General features: G+C 46.1%; 1 protein-coding gene across 9 annotated transcripts in view; it reads right to left on the bottom strand.

The window, feature by feature from the left end:
- Window positions 1-12,940, bottom strand: part of LOC137348116 (acyl-CoA-binding domain-containing protein 5-like) — a 130,128-nt gene that overhangs the window by 83,338 nt on the left and 33,850 nt on the right. For all 9 annotated transcript variants that reach the window (XR_010969075.1, XR_010969072.1, XR_010969073.1 and 6 more), the window contains 2 exons: window positions 5,004-5,088; window positions 1,824-1,944 (listed from right to left, as the gene is read on the bottom strand). Coding sequence is in view for 5 of the 9 variants with exons in the window: in XM_068013340.1 (XP_067869441.1) it covers window positions 1,824-1,944; window positions 5,004-5,088 (206 nt within the window). In the remaining 4 variants the exon portion in view is untranslated. The remainder of the gene's footprint in view (window positions 1-1,823; window positions 1,945-5,003; window positions 5,089-12,940) is intronic.

Here is a 12,940-nt window from a genome sequence, read left to right as displayed (position 1 = left end):
TTTAGAAATCTCTGGTTGGGCTTCGCATAGACTGCAGTGGTTCAAGAAGGCAGCTCACCACCACTTTCTCAATGGCATTTAAGGTTGGCAATAAATGCTGGCCTTGCCAGCGACGCTCATACCCCAGGAAGGAATTTTTTAAAAGCTGGAGTATTGTGGGCACCACACTTTAGGAAGGATGTCAATGCCTGGAGAGGGTACAGAGCAAGTTTACCAGGATGATAGCAGAGATGAGGAACTTCAGTTATGTGGAGAGATTGGAAAAGCTGGGATTGTTCTCCTCGGAGCAGAGAAAGTTAAGGGGAGACCTAATAGATGCATTCAAAATTATGAGGGGTTTTGATAGAAGAAATGGGAACAAACTGTTTGCGATGGTGAGCGGGTCTGTAACCAGAGGTCATATAAAGTAATTGGCAGAAGATTAGATGGGAAATGAGAAGAAATTTCTTCACACAGAGGGTTGTGAAGACCTGGAATGCACTACCTGAAAAGATGGTGGAAGCAGATTCTATAGGAAATTTCAAAAGGCAACTGGGCATGTACTTGAAGAGGATGAATTTGCAGGATTATGGGGGATAAAAACTGGGGCGCGGGACTAAATTGGACAGCTCTTGCAAAGAGCTGACACAAGCATGTCAGGCTGAATGGTCTCCTCCTGGGAAATCACTAAATGCCGGTTAATAAGGCCATTAAAGAGGCAAACCTCTGGAGGTTTCCGGAGGTACAGAACTGAAAAACAGAGATGTTATGTTAAACTTGTACTGAACCAGGGTTAGGCCACACTCAGAGTACTGTGTACAGTTCCTGCTTCCATATTATAAAAGGTGATACAGAGGCACCGGAGAAAGTGCAACAAAGATTCACAAGGATGATACCAGAAATGAGTAGATATACTCAACAGGAAAGGCTGAACAAGCTGCCTATTTTCTCCAGAAAAGAGAAGGCTGAAAGGTTAACTGGCTCTAAGATTATGAAAGGGTTTGATAGGATAGACATTCAGAAGATGTTTCCACTTGGGAAGGAGAACAAAACTAGAGGCCTGAAATATAAGTTACTCATCAACAAATCCAATATGGGGCTCAGATGAAAATTCTTTACTAGAGAATGTTTAGAATGTGGCGCTCACTACCACAAGAAACAGCTGAGGTAAATAACAGATGCATTTAAGGGGAAGCTAGATAAGCAATTGAGGGAGAAAGGAACAGAAGGGTATGCTGATAGGGTTAGATCAAGAAAGGTGGGAGGAGGCTTGTGTGGAACATAATCACTGGCTTCGACCAGTTGGACTGAATGGCCTGTTTCTCTGGTGTAGACTCTGTAATTCTATGTAATGAATCTACATGACAAAGCAGCAAACTTCCTGACCACGTACAGTGCACTGCCCTCCAGTTAGGGAACTGCCATCTGCTGAGAGAAGGCTGATAGGACTGGCAGTAGGGGAGGTGGGTACTTGAGCAAAGAAAAATTTTAAATGGAGTTTTTCTGCACTCAGAAGAATCTTTGGGAATGATAGGTTTAGTTTAACATTGAGAGCTGAAACAGGAACCCTGTAATACGATAGCAGATTGGTACAATGCCTCCAAAGTGAACAAGTTGTTTCGCAGGCAATTCCTGTGAACATCTAACTGCTGAATTACGGGAACCAGAAAACTTCGGGGTTAGAAGTCAACTCTTATTCTTCTGCCGGAAGTGAATTGGGGTGGAATTTCCTTCCTTCAATAAGTTTAGCCAAAAAAAAGCTGTGAATGCAAATCAATTTCCTTCATTACAATTTTTTCACCATTGGCAAAGAAATATCCTCCACTCCCTAGCTTTGCTCATACCTGATTGCTTCTTCAGGATGAAGCCTGGAGGTCTGGGCATGTCCTCGACAACTTCATAGAGTGGTTCAAACAGATGGAAGTGCTGCTCTGCGCTTTCAGTCCCCGACATCTTATCGATAACCTGGGTGAATGGATTTCAAAGGAGAACATCTGAAAGTCAGCAGAATATCATCCAACAATCACTCAGCAATTATTCCTCAGCTGCTTCGCAAAAATAGAAGATTGACAATTTTTGGTTTCTTCCGAAATAAAACTAGACACTGAAGGGTTTCTGCAGTTCTAAACTATTTTCAACCTCTGCTTTATGTTAATCAAAATTAGAAAATTACAATATTTAATTTGTTGGTAGGAAGTATTGTGGATTTTGAAGACAATGGAGGACATTTTGACCACAAAGTGTTCGAGACTCTTACCACCTGTACCCTGTTCAAAAATTAAAGGTACACTCCAAACGTTATATCATTGATGGTGTTTGCCTGTTTCTAATTTATAAACTGTAAAGTTAAATATATCTCATCTTTAATTCATTCTATGATCGCACGTTCTTTTAAAATTCCCCAAATGGTTGTTCAATTCTACCAGGATTACAGATTCTGAAAATTTTAGTTCCTGTTCCTGCAAAACCCTCACATTCACTGTTAGGTTTATTCTGAAAGCCAGTTGTGTATCTCTCTCCTGATTGTCACCTTTCTCCCTCTCCCAATTCTCCCCATCAGCTTGCCACTTCTCAATCTTCCGCCTTCCCGCTCCCTATTTTCATGTCTCTCTCGTTCTGCTGCTGCTCCTGTTCCTTATAATCCAGATAACCCACAATCTAGTTCCTGCTTCTGGGTTAACAGGTGATTGCTGGGCAGCTTCTGGTGCACGACTGCAGATGGCGGGCGGAAGGCTGCGGGCCCGCTGTTCCTGGTATCTGTTTCCCACTCTGTTGCTGCCTGCTCCAGGCCAGCGCTTCAACTCCTGCCCTGCAGCTTCCGTCTCCTTTCCCCCTCAACAAATACTGTAGGTGTGAAATTAGGCTTGGTAGTGCAGATTGCATGGATTCTATGGGTGTAAATCGAGGACCAAAATGATGTCTGATGCGAACATACACACACTTCTGCCGTGAATCACCCTGGACTCCATCTTGGTGAGGGTGTTTGCGCGTGCATGCGTGCAGCTAACTTGTGCTAGAAGTATCCAGAGCAGCAGATCAAGATTTCAATCAGTATACAATGGCGATTGACACCCATGCTGCCATTTTGGAGCTTCACTTTGCAGCTAACATCCTCTCTTAACCTTGCATATCTGAACATGTGTTAAGCAGGAGGAAGAACCCCCACCACTGCTAGTTAAAGGGATCATTAATTGCTTACAGGTTAGTTGCTGGTAGATTTCTTCTGGCCATTGCTAAAATTCTACAAGAGTTTGGCGTTTTCCATATTGTTTTGAGTTGAAAAGGTCTACAGGGAGTGGTGTGGCAGGTGCTGAAGGACCTTTTGGTGACTTCAAGGTTTCTGCTCAAACCAGTTGCTCCCACACATGGTTGCACTAGTAGGCATACTGTGAGAATGAGCAGAGGCCACGCAGAGCAAGACAAGCTGATGGAAGAGGAAGGCAGGGGAGAAGAGCTCCCAGCAGGAGGCCAGATCCCTCACAGGTTGTTCAGGGAGCAATTCTCCTCCCACAACCTCAGCGAAGAACAACACGTTAGATATCTGCACTTCAGTAAGGACATCCTCACTGAAATCCGGCACCTGCTGCAACCACAACTACAACCTCAGAGCAGGGCAAGGACTGCACTGCCAGTGGCTATGAAGATGACCGTGGTGATGAATTTTTACGTGTTTGGCTCCTTCCAGGCTGGAGCTGGCGATATTTGCAACAACTCACAGTTTGCCATCCAGTGTTACATAAGGGAAGTCACCGAGACTCTCTATTCAAAGAGAGATAACTACGGCATTGTCTCTTGTCAGAGACCAGCAGGCGGAGCAAGCACATGGTTTTGCTAGATGTGGCGCCACGCATATGAATTTTCACCCATGACATTTGACGATGCATTCAATGACCTTGACCACTCGTGAGGTCATTGAACTTCTTGCAGCACTGCATCCAGGTCCTCGGGGCTCGACTCCTCGCATTGACCTCCACAGCTATCTGCTCCCAATGCCTTTTGACAGTGTCTGAAAACCTCGAAGCTGCTCTCTGCCATGTTGTGCCATTCCTCGCTCTTTCCCAGGGCATTCACTTGCTGCACAACTCCCAATACCCACTCCAGCCACAATGCATCTCTCCTTTAAGCAGTGCAGACTAGTTTCAGCTGGTGCTAGGAAGTTACGATTTTGGGCCCCCATCTCACCCTCCCCCCCCCACCCCACACACAGAAACCATTCTAATGAGCAGGCAACGCGAAGTTGGCATGCTTCCCCCAATTCAATCAACAGACACTGGTTAAATGTTTAGTTGCCACATTTAGCCATCCGGTCCAGACCCAGAGCCTTCCACAAAAGAGTCACATATGAAACAAGTTCAACATCTTCCCACATTAACTCACCCTTTTGTTATTCGCCTTTGTCTGAATGCACTTTAACTTCACATTACTGTTTAATCACACTGCAAATTTTCCCTCTTTTCTGTAATGTCATTTCTAGCTCCAGATATTTAAGGGACCTCAATTAAAACAGTTATTTTGAATGTAAAATGTTTGAGCCCTGACAATGTGAGGGGATGATCTCAAATATTTTTTATAACAATTAAAATCAATTCTGCTCTTAAGACTCTCTCTGTTTTCTCCACTATTCGATCTCTCAAATCTTCAATTGACAGGATATATAATTACTCATTTAGCCACCAGGGGGTGTGAAAGCACACTGGGCAACTTCCTCCAATGCTCCTCTGAAGATTTTGGGCACCTTCCCATTGGCACAAATAAGGCTAAGTGGCAAAACTGCGTGAGTGCAAACTCACATCTTCCACAGCACTTCAGGGTACCAATCTGCTGTACCTCTGAGCCAATTTTAACACTGTTCAGTATTTAAATTCCTTCATCAAAGGCTGCAGGAGTAGGCCAGTAACAAAGTTAAAATAAAATGTGAATTAATACTTCAATTTGGGAAGTGGACCATGATGGGGGCCTGTCAATGAAACCATCATGTTTTATTGAACTCAGGGGTTCTGGATATTAAACACACAAGAATCTACCTCCTGTGCTGTTTTCTTTATCTCTTCGACGTAAGTCATCATGGCTTCTTTTTTTGACAAGTTCCCCAGAGCTTTCCATGCGTCCCTGCAGGAGGCAACAATCACACATCTGTTCATTTCCAGCAAGTGCTCATTCTACCCAGTGCACATCATAGCACATTAACAGTGATCCCCAACTAGTTGAGTGAATAAATAGCTCACAATGATATTATCCATTCCAAACACACTTTCAAATATCGCTAAAGCAGTTCATTATAAAATTGCCACTATCATTGCAAAGCAGCCCAATTGCACATAGCTTTTAAAGGGGTAAATAACTAACCCATCTTAATATTTATCAATCTATTATTTTTAAGTGTTGTGGATCACAACATTTAACATGCTACAAAATGTTACGTAATTCAATGAGAAGACAGTTTTATTTTGTTCAAAAAAAATCAAAAACTCTATGGCCATGAGCTACTATATTGTGGAGAAATATATTGCTGCTTTTTTTTTTACAATTACTGCGGAATTGTTTTTTTCACCTTCTTTTCCTGTAGTGCATTCCAGCTGGGATGAAGTTACTGTGGCCTGTTGTGCCCTCTGGTCTAACCTGGCACTTTCTCTATAGAATTCTTGCTCAAAAAGTTAGTGTTTATTATATTTTTCAACTCAAATCACAACATGGAGGAGGATAACAGAGTATAGACTATTTCAGAATTTGTTGCTGGAGCTAACACAACAGCAGCTACAATTCCCATAACATTTACTTGCAATATAATTAATGAAAAAAATATACTGAGTGATGAGTTACAATAACTACATTAATGTGGATTTGGATAGATGATTGCAGAAACAATTACTATAAAATCTAATGCGTAAGTGCACAATTAGTGGTCAGTTTCCTAAAGCCTATATACACGTTTATGACCATTTGTCTGTAAACAAGAGTTGTCAGGACCCTCAGTCACAAGGGCAATGGGCAGGAGTGCAGACATGCTGTTTGGGCAAGCAGCCCTACCTCCTGGGACCAACTCAGCAAAAAGGCACAGGTGGTGCTGGGCGACAGAGTGGGGAGTGCCACATGTGTTTGGTTGCAGCAAGTTTGGGACCCCTGGGAACTTCAGCAGGCTTCTTTAATTTTGAACAGCTAAAACACAATGGCACAAATTTTGCTGGGGTGGGGCATCTTGTGACATGCCCCATTAGTTAAGACCTTTTTCCTCAAACTTTCGCTCTAAATTCTTTGGCCTGTTAAGGTGCTGGGAGTACAAGCTGATAACAGCGCGACGTGTCCCAGAAAGATTTAAAGCCATTACTTTTTTCATGTTTCATGCAAGATAAGGAAAACAACAAAAAGAATCCAGTTTTCAACCCTCCCCCTTATTTTCACCAGATGAGCAAAATGACCTGAGTGTGTAGGCCATCGCAGCAGAGACACCAGCTTTCCTTGACTAGCTGAAGAGTACCCTCAGTTCCCAACATAGGTTAACCCAGGTCATGCCACTGATTGACCTACCGATGGTGGGTTGGGTCAGTATGTTTTTTTTCAGATGTGCAACACTGGTATGAGAACTCAACTGCCATAATTTACTGTTTTGTGTTGGAGGTTAGAACAAAGCTCTAGTATGAAGATTCATTTACTTAAAAACAATCTTCACTGCCAGATGACAAATAGAACATAGAACAGTACAGCACAGTACAGGCCCTTCGGCCCACGATGTTGTGCCGAACCTTTAACCTACTCTAGGATCAAACTACCTACATACCCTTCATACTACTATCATCCATGTACCTATCCAAGAGTCGCTTAAATGTCCCTAATGTATCTGCTTCTGCTACCACCGCTGGCAGTGTATTCCACGCACCCACCACTCTCTGTGTAAAGAACCTACCTCTGACATCTCCCCGAAACCTTCCTCCAATCACCTTAAAATTATGCCCCCTGGTGATAGCCCTTTCCACCCTGGGAAAAAGTCTCTGGCTATCCACTCTATCTATGCCTCTCATCATCTTGCACCCCTCTATCAAGTCACCTCTCATCCTTCTTCGCTCCAATGAGAAAAGCCCTAGCTCCCTCACCCATTCTTCGGAAGACATGCCCTCCAGTCCAGGCAGCATCCTGGTAAATCTCCTCTGCACCCTCTCTAAAGCTTCCACATCCTTCCTATAATGAGGCAACCAGAACTGAACACAATATTCCAAGTGTGGTTTAACCAGGGCTTTATAGAGCTGCAGCATAACCTCGCGGCTCTTAAACTCAATCCCCCTGTTAATGAAAGCCAACACACCATACGCTTTCTTAACAACCCGATCAACTTGAGTGGCAACTTTGAGCGATCTATGGACATGGACCCCAAGATCCCTCTGTTCCTCCACACTACCAAGAATCCTGTCTTTAAGCCTGTATTCTGCATTCAGATTCGACCTTCCAAAATGAATCACTTCACACTTTTCCAGGTTGAACTCCATCTGCCACTTCTCAGCCCAGCTCTGCATCCTGTCAATGTCCCGTTGCAACCTACAACAGCCTTCCACACTATCCATAACTCCAGCAACCTTCGTGTCATCGGCAAACTTGCTAACCCAGCCTTCCACTTCCTCATCCAAGTCATTTATAAAATTCACAAAGAGCAGAGGTCCCAGAACAGATCCCTGCGGAACACCACTGGTCACCGAGCTCCAGGCTGAATACTTTCCATCTACTACCACCCTCTGTCTTCTATGGGCCAGCCAATTCTGTATCCAGACAGCCAACTTTCCCTGTATCCCATGCCTCCTTACTTTCTGAATGAGCCTACCATGGGGAACCTTATCAAACGCCTTGCTAAAATCCATATACACTACATCCACTGCTCTTCCTTCATCAACGTGTTTTGTCACATCTTCAAAGAATTCAATAAGGCTTGTGAGGCATGACCTGCCCCTCACAAAGCCATGCTGACTGTCTCTAATCAAACTATGCTTTTCCAAATAATCATAAATCCTGTCTCTCAGAATCCTCTCCAATAATTTGCCCACTACCGACGTAAGACTGACTGGTCTATAATTCCCAGGGTTATCCCTATTCCCTTTCTTGAACAAGGGAACAACATTTGCCACCCTCCAATCATCTGGTACTACTCCAGTGGACTGTGAGGACGCAAAGAACATCGCCAAAGGCGCAGCAATCTCTTCCCTCGCTTCCCGTAATAACCTTGGGTATATCCCGTCTGGCCCCGGGGACTTATCTGTCCTCATGTCTTTCAAAATTTCCAGCACATCCTCCCTCTTAACATTAGCCTGTTCGAGCATATCAGCCTGTTTCACGCTGTCCTCACAAACGACCAGGTCCCTCTCACTAGTGAATACTGAAGCAAAGTATTCATTTAGGACCTCCCCTACCTCCTCCGACTCCAGGCACAAGTTCCCTCCACTATCCCTGATCAGCCCTACCCTCACTCTGGCCATCCTCTTGTTCCTCACATAAGTGTAGAACGCCTTGGGATTTTCTTTAATCCTACCCGCCAAGACTCTTTCATGTCCCCTTCTCGCTCTCCTCAGTCTATTCTTCAGTTCCTTCCTGGCTACCTTGTAACCCTCTAGAGCCCTGTCTGATCCTTGCTTCCTCAACCTTAAGTAAGCTTCCTTCTTCCTCTTGACTAGCTGTTCCACATCTCTTATCATCCAAGGTTCCTTCACGCTATCATCCCTTCCTTGCCTCATCGGGACAAACCTATCCAGCAGTCGCAGCAAGTGCTCCCTAAACAACCTCCACATTTCTGTCTTGCATTTCCGAGAACATCTGTTCCCAGTTTATGCTCCCCAGTTCCTGCCTAATAGCATTGTAATTTCCCCTCCCCCAATTAAATATTTTCCCATCCCGTCTGCTCCTGTCCCTCTCCATGACTATAGTAAAGGTCAGAGAGTTGTGATCACTATCACCGAAATGCTCTCCCACCGAGAGATCTGTCACCTGGCCTGGTTCGTTGCCAAGCACCAAATCCAACATAGCCTCCCCTCTAGTCGGCCGATCTACATATTGAGTCAGGAAACCTTCCTGGACACACCTGACAAAAACTGCTCCATCCAAACTATTTGCACTAAGGAGGTTCCAATCAATATTAGGGAAGTTGAAGTCATCCATGACAACAACCCTGTAACTTCTGCACCTTTCCAAAATCTGCCTCCCAATCTGTTTCTCTGTGTCTCTGTTGCTATTGGGGGGTCTATAGAAAACTCCCAATAAAGTGACTGCTCCTTTCCTGTTTCTGACTTCCACCCATAATGACTCAGTGGACAAACCCTCCTCGACGACCTCCCTTTCTGCAGCTGTGATACTATCCCTGATTAGCAATGCCACTCCCCCACCTCTTTTACCTCCCTCTCTATTCCTTTTGAAACATCTAAACCCCGGAACATCCAACATCCATTCCTGCCCCTGTGATATCCAAGTCTCCGTAATGGCCACAACATCGTAGCTCCAAGTACTGATCCATGCTCTAAGTTCATCACCCTTATTCCTGACACTTCTTGCGTTAAAATAGACACACTTCAACCCATCATACTGGCTGCAACTTTGCCCTGTCAACTGTCTAACCTTCCTCACAGACTCTCTGCACTCTGTATCTGCCTGTTCAACAGCTACCCCATCCACTGATCCGTAGCTCCGGTTCCCATCCCCCTACCAAACTAGTTTAAACCCTCCCGAAGAGCGCTAGCAAACCTCCTGCCCAGGATATTGGTGCCCCTCCAGTTCAGATGCAACCCGTCCTTCTTGTACAGGGCCCACCTTCCCCAGAAGGTATCCCAATGATCCACATATCTGAAGCCCTCCCTCCTACACCAGCTCTGTAGCCACGTGTTCAGCTGCACTCGCTCTCTGTTTCTAGTACCTCAGATGCTGGGAAAATTATGTTATCACATCAAGGAATGCAACCAATCAAGGATGAATAATATCGAATGCAAGGTTAGACAAGTAGTCCAGAGTTTTGCTTGATTTGCTTTTGGGCTTGAGACAGGATGAATATTTTAGGCTAACACTCAGCAGGTCTGGCAGCATCTGTGGAAAGAGAAGCAGAGTTAGCGTTTCGGGTCAGTGACCCTTCTTCGGAACTGACAAATATTAGAAAAGTCACAGATTATAAGCAAGTGAGGTGGGGGTGGGGCAAGAGATAACAAAGGAGAAGGTGTAGATTGGACCAGGCCACATAGCTGACCAAAAGGTCACGGAGCAAAGGCAAACAATGTGTTAATGGTGTGTTGAAAGACAAAGCATTAGTACAGATTAGGTGTAAATACACTGAATATTGAACAGCAGCATGTGCAAACCTGAATAAAAACAGTGGGTAAGCAAACTGAACAAACTAAGATGAAATGAAATAAATGCAAAAAAAAGATTGTAAAAAATGTAAAAAAGAATGTAAAAACAAGGAAGAAAAAATAACTAAAAATGAAAGTAAAATGGGGGGCTGTCATGCTCTGAAATTATTGAACTCAATGTTCAGTCCGGCAGGCTGTAGTGTGCCTAATCGGTAGATGAGATGCTGTTCCTCGAGCTTGCGTTGATGTTCACTGGAACACTGCAGCAATCCCAGGACAGAGATGTGAGCATGAGAGCAGGGGGGAGTGTTGAAATGGCAAGCAACCAGAAGCTCAGGGTCCTGCTTGCGGACTGAGCGGAGATGTTCCGCAAAGCGGTCACCCAGTCTGCGCTTGGTCTCCCCAATGTAGAGGAGACCACACTGTGAGCAGCGAATACAGTATACTACATTGAAAGAAGTACAAGTAAATCGCTGCTTCACCTGAAAGGAGTGTTTGGGGCCTGGGATAGTGAGGAGAGAGGAGGTAAATGGGCAGGTATTACACCTCCTGCGATTGCAGGGGAAGGTACCCTGGGACGGGGACGTGGTGGTGGGGGTAATGGAGGAGTGGACCAGGGTGTCGCGGAGGGAACGATCCCTTCGGAATGCTGACAGGGGAAGGGAGGGGAAGATGCGACTGGTAGTGGCATCATGCTGGAGGTGGCGAAAATGGCGGAGGATGATCCTTTGGATATGGAGGCTGGTGGGATGAAAAGTGAGGACAAGGGGAACCCTGTCACGGTTCTGGGAGGGAGGGGAAGGGGTGAGGGTAGAGGTGCGGGGAATGGGTCGGACACGGTTGAGGGCCCTGTCAACCACAGTGGGGGGAAATCCTCGGTTGAGGAAAAAGGAGGTCATATCAGAAGCACCGTCATGGAAGGTAGCAGCATCAGAGCAGATGCGTCGGAGACGGAGAAACTGGGAGAATGGAATGGAGTCCTTACAGGAGGTAGGGTGTGAAGAAGTGTAGTCGAGGTAGCTGTGGGAGTCGGTGGGCTTATAATGGATGTTGGTAGACAATCTATCCCCAGAGATGGAGACAGAGAAGTCGAGGAAGGGAAGGGAAGTGTCAGAGATGGACCATGTAAAGGTGAGAGAAGGGTGGAAATTGGAAGCAAAGTTGATAAAGTTTTCTAGTTCGGGGCGGGAGCAGGAAACGGCACCGATATAGTCATCAATGTACCGGAAAAAGAGTTGGGGGAGGGGGCCTGAGTAGGACTGGAACAAAGAATGCTCGACATATCCCACAAAAAGACAGGCATAACTAGGACCCATGCGGGTACCCATAGCGACACCTTTTACTTGAAGGAAGTGCGTGGAGTTGAAGGAGAAGTTGTTCAATGTGAGAACAAGTTCAGCCATGCGGAGGAGGGTGGTGGTGGATGGGGACTGGTTGGGCCTCTGTTCCAGGAAGAAGCGGAGAGCCTTCAAACCATCCTGGTGGGGGATGGAGGTGTAGAGTGATTGGACGTCCATAGTGAAGAGGAGGCGGTTGGGACCAGGAAACTGGAAATTGTCAAAATGACGTAGGGCGTCAGAAGAGTCACGGATGTAGGTGGGAAGAGACTGGACCAGCGGAGAAAAGATAGAGTCTAGATAGGAAGAAATAAGTTCAGTGGGGCAGGAGCAGGCTGACACAATGGGTCTGCCGGGACAGTCCCGTTTGTGGATTTTGGGAAGGAGGTAGAAGCGGGCTGTCTGGGGTTGTGGGACTATGAGGTTGGAAGCTGTAGAGGGAAGATCTCCAGAGGAGATGAGGTCAGTGACAGTCCTTTGGACGGTGGCTTGATGTTCGGTGGTGGGGTCATGGTCCAGAGGGAGGTAGGAAGAGGTGTCTGTGAGTTTCTGATATGACCTCCTTTTTCCTCAACCGAGGATTTCCCCCCACTGTGGTTGACAGGGCCCTCAACCGTGTCCGACCCATTCCCCGCACCTCTACCCTCACCCCTTCCCCTCCCTCCCAGAACCGTGACAGGGTTCCCCTTGTCCTCACTTTTCATCCCACCAGCCTCCATATCCAAAGGATCATCCTCCGCCATTTTCGCCACCTCCAGCGTGATGCCACTACCAGTCGCATCTTCCCCTCCCTTCCCCTGTCAGCATTCCGAAGGGATCGTTCCCTCCGCGACACCCTGGTCCACTCCTCCATTACCCCCACCACCTCGTCCCCGTCCCAGGGTACCTTCCCCTGCAATCGCAGGAGGTGTAATACCTGCCCATTTACCGCCTCTCTCCTCACTATCCCAGGCCCCAAACACTCCTTTCAGGTGAAGCAGCGATTTACGTGTACTTCTTTCAATGTATTGAATACTGTATTCACTGCTCACAGTGTGGTCTCCTCTACATTGGGGAGACCAAGCGCAGACTGGGTGACCGCTTTGCGGAACATCTCTGCTCAGTCCGCAAGCAGGACCCTGAGCTTCCGGTTGCTTGCCATTTCAACACTCCCCCCTGCTCTCATGCTCACATCTCTGTCCTGGGATTGCTGTAGTGTTCCAGTGAACATCAACGCAAGCTCGGGGAACAGCATCTCATCTACCGATTAGGCACATTACAGCCTGCCGGACTGAACATTGAGTTCAATCATTTCAGAGCATGACAGCCCCCCATTTT

The sequence above is a fragment of the Heterodontus francisci genome, chromosome 33 (genome assembly GCF_036365525.1).
Source record: "Heterodontus francisci isolate sHetFra1 chromosome 33, sHetFra1.hap1, whole genome shotgun sequence".
NCBI classification, from domain to species: Eukaryota; Metazoa; Chordata; class Chondrichthyes; order Heterodontiformes; family Heterodontidae; genus Heterodontus; species Heterodontus francisci.
This window is presented reverse-complemented; position numbering and strand designations above follow the sequence as displayed.